This window comes from Hipposideros armiger, unplaced genomic scaffold, assembly GCF_001890085.2.
Source record: "Hipposideros armiger isolate ML-2016 unplaced genomic scaffold, ASM189008v1 scaffold_2224, whole genome shotgun sequence".
Lineage (NCBI taxonomy): Eukaryota > Metazoa > Chordata > Mammalia > Chiroptera > Hipposideridae > Hipposideros > Hipposideros armiger.
In genome coordinates, this window is record NW_017733570.1 from 15,239 (window position 1) to 16,435 (window position 1,197).

Here is a 1,197-nt window from a genome sequence, read left to right on the forward strand (position 1 = left end):
GATGTGGGTCCACCTGAGTCTCCATCGTCCTGCTGAGGCTGTGGAGCTTGTGGGCTGCTTGGGGAGCAGGGCCAGCTGGTCACCCCATGCTCCCTCGGGCAACACTGGCTCTCATTCACCTAACTTCCTTCCGAGTGAACCCGTATTAGAGACCAGTCGTCAGAGAGCTGCCCTGAGGCTGGGCCACCATGGTGGTGGCAACAGGTGGTGGTGGAGCGGTCACACTATGCTCGCAGCCTCAGGGGATGACCTGCAGCCCTGTTAGTGAGACTGAAATAAACAGCCAGGGGTGCTTCATCCTAATGGGCTCCCTAAGAGCCTGGGTACCAGGGCTGTTGTAAGCAAACTGGGGCAAAGTTTCCCATTCATTTGGCTGCCCCACCTCCTCACCCACAGTCACCTGGACGAGTATTTCAGGAGACTGACACATGGACAGGGTAAATGGGAATAGAATTGACCGCAAGGTCTCTTCGGCAGTGCAACTCCGCATATGCACCCAGGAGGCATGTTGGTCTGATTCACGTAAGGAAGCTTATAGAATAGTGAAGCCACCTTGCAGACATGGATCTGCATCTAAAAGAAAGGCCACTTCAAAGTCCCCACCTGATGTGCCACCTTTGATCAAGGCTGGTGGGCTCGCCTATCTCCTCACCCTGCCTCACCATTGTCCCCTCCATCGCTCAGGGACAGACCCCACCTTTCCTTCCTCTGAGTGCCCAACCTCACCTGCAGCAGCTTCTGGGCTGAGCCTTGACACCTGTCCTCCAGGTGCTGGATGTGACTCTCAAGTTCACGCCTCTTGCGCTGCAGACTGGCCTCGCTGTCCCTCAGAGCCTTCAGAGTCTGCTCGTTCTCCTTCTCCAGTCTCCACAGGAAAGACTTCTCCTCCTCCTGCAGGAAGCTGTGCAAATCCTTGAAGTCATCCTGGATTTTCTGTCTCTGAAGCTTCACCTTCCTCTGGAATCAAAAAGGGTGTTCAGAAGGATGGGACAACCCGTGTGCCCAGACACAGTTGAGTGATTAACTAAGTATGGAGCAGACACAGCGGAATATTCTTCAGCCATGAAAAGGACAGGATTCTGACACGTGCTACCACATGGACAGGCTCTGAATGGGATGCTGAGTGAAATAAGCCAGACACAAAGGACACATGCTGTGTGATCCCACTTTTGCGAGGGACCTAGAGTGGTCACATCA

The 1,197-nt window shown here is 54.1% G+C and overlaps 1 protein-coding gene across 1 annotated transcript in view; it reads right to left on the reverse strand.

Moving 5' to 3' along the window:
• Positions 1-24: 24 nt before the first annotated feature.
• LOC109378602 (E3 ubiquitin-protein ligase TRIM38-like) overlaps positions 25-1,197 on the reverse strand; it is a 3,686-nt gene continuing 2,513 nt past the window's right edge. The window contains exon 2 of the mRNA XM_019634918.1: positions 25-957. Coding sequence (XP_019490463.1) covers positions 649-957 — 309 coding nt within the window. The 3' untranslated portion in view covers positions 25-648. The remainder of the gene's footprint in view (positions 958-1,197) is intronic.